This window comes from Martes martes (genome assembly GCF_963455335.1).
Source record: "Martes martes genome assembly, chromosome: 11".
In the NCBI taxonomy this organism is placed as follows: domain Eukaryota; kingdom Metazoa; phylum Chordata; class Mammalia; order Carnivora; family Mustelidae; genus Martes; species Martes martes.
The window spans coordinates 78224783-78226403 of record NC_137899.1 but is presented as its reverse complement, the minus strand read 5'-3'; the positions used below and the strand labels follow the sequence as shown (position 1 = coordinate 78226403).

The 1621-nt window shown below is 34.0% G+C and overlaps 1 protein-coding gene across 1 annotated transcript; it reads left to right on the top strand.

Annotated features, from left to right (window-relative positions):
• The first annotated feature begins 317 nt into the window (after positions 1–317).
• On the top strand, positions 318–629 carry LOC308352757 (small ribosomal subunit protein uS14). The gene has a single exon (XM_080819113.1). The coding sequence runs from the start codon at positions 344–346 to the stop codon at positions 512–514; it is 171 nt and encodes a 56-aa protein (XP_080675239.1). The 5' UTR covers positions 318–343; the 3' UTR covers positions 515–629.
• Positions 630–1621: the final 992 nt, after the last annotated feature.

The following is a 1621-nucleotide window of genomic DNA, read 5'->3' as shown; positions in this document are numbered from 1 at the left end:
TAAGGAGTGAATTGTTGATGGTCTTCTGATATTTACTATATTCTTAGGCAATTTAGGCTGTAAAAAGCAAATAAAAGGCTCTTCGTATTAAAAAATATATATATATGTATATATATATATATATAAGTTCTTGGGAATAGGCATGTTTGCTTAGTTATAATGTAGTAAAGTTAAGATCATTCTTATTAAATTCTTATTAAATAAATACTAATTAAATAGTTTATTGGGAATTCTAAATGCTTAATAGGAGTTAATCTCCTGAAAGGAGAAGTATTAATGTTTTAAGTGTTGCATTTAAAAATAGAAAGGTAGCCTTTTGCCTCGTTGCGTCCGAGAGAGCAAGATGGGTCACCAGCAGCTCTACTGGAGCCATCCGAGGAAATTTGGCCAGGGTTCTCGTTCTTGCCGCGTCTGCTCAAACCGGCACGGTCTGATCCGGAAATACGGCCTCAATATGTGCCGCCAGTGTTTCCGTCAGTACGCGAAGGATATAGGCTTCATTAAGTTGGATTAAGTGAACTTCCTTGAATGGGTCATCCAAGATACCTACCTGCAGATAACCAAGATACCTACCTTAATGCCAGCTCATTGTACATAAAATAAAAATCCTCAAATTATGAGTGCTTTAAAAAAAAAAAAAAAAATAGAAAGGTAAATTGACTTTTGCTTCAAAGTTCAATTACTTAAAACATATCACAAAAACTACTTTTTAACATCTTTTACCTGAAACTTTATCTTGACTATTTATTCTTATTTTGTCATCCTTAATTTAGCTAAAACATTACACATATAGATCTATTATTTTAAGAGACTATTACTTCGGAATTAAGGATTTTGTGGAAAGAGTACTAGTAGAGAGGAATTAATATTTTCTTGTTTAAAATATTAATCATAATATGTAATGCCTATTAAACAAGCTTTTATTAGGCATGTGGCAAATGCTTTTTATGGGTTTGCTCATTTAGTCCTTACAGAATCCTGTGAGATAGGCATTATACTAAAGTTAACATTATTATATCTATGTATTTGAGGAATAGGCACAAAGTAAAAATGTAATACACCCAGAGCTACAACAGGTAAGTGACAGATCTGTATTTTGAGCACAATACCGGATTGTGTCTTGCTAAGTAAGTAGGATCCATGTGGATTTCTGTCACCTGTCAGATAGATTAGGGAACAAGGCTAGTTCTAGTTTCCTGAAACTTACAGATTTGAAGGAGTGAAATAGGACTTTGGTTTTCAATATTAGATAAGAAAATCTTGGTCTAGACTTTTTTTTAAAGATTTTATTTATTTGAAAGAGAGAGAGTGAGTGAGTGAGAAAGAGCTCAAGCCAGGGAGAGAGGCAGAGGGAGTAGCAGACTCCCCGCTGAGCAAAGAGTTCAAGGCAGACTCCCAAGATCCTGGGATCATGACTTGAACCAAAGGCAGAAGCTTAACCAACTGAGCCACTCAGGGGCCCCTTTAGGTCTAGATTTTAAGACATAAGTGATAGTGTTTATATCTGAAAAGGCCTGATAAATGTTGGGGAAAAAATTATAACATTGATATTTTCTCTTAGTAATTATATTTTCCAATGTTATTTATACACTATTAATCCAAGTATCTGTCTCTATTCCTA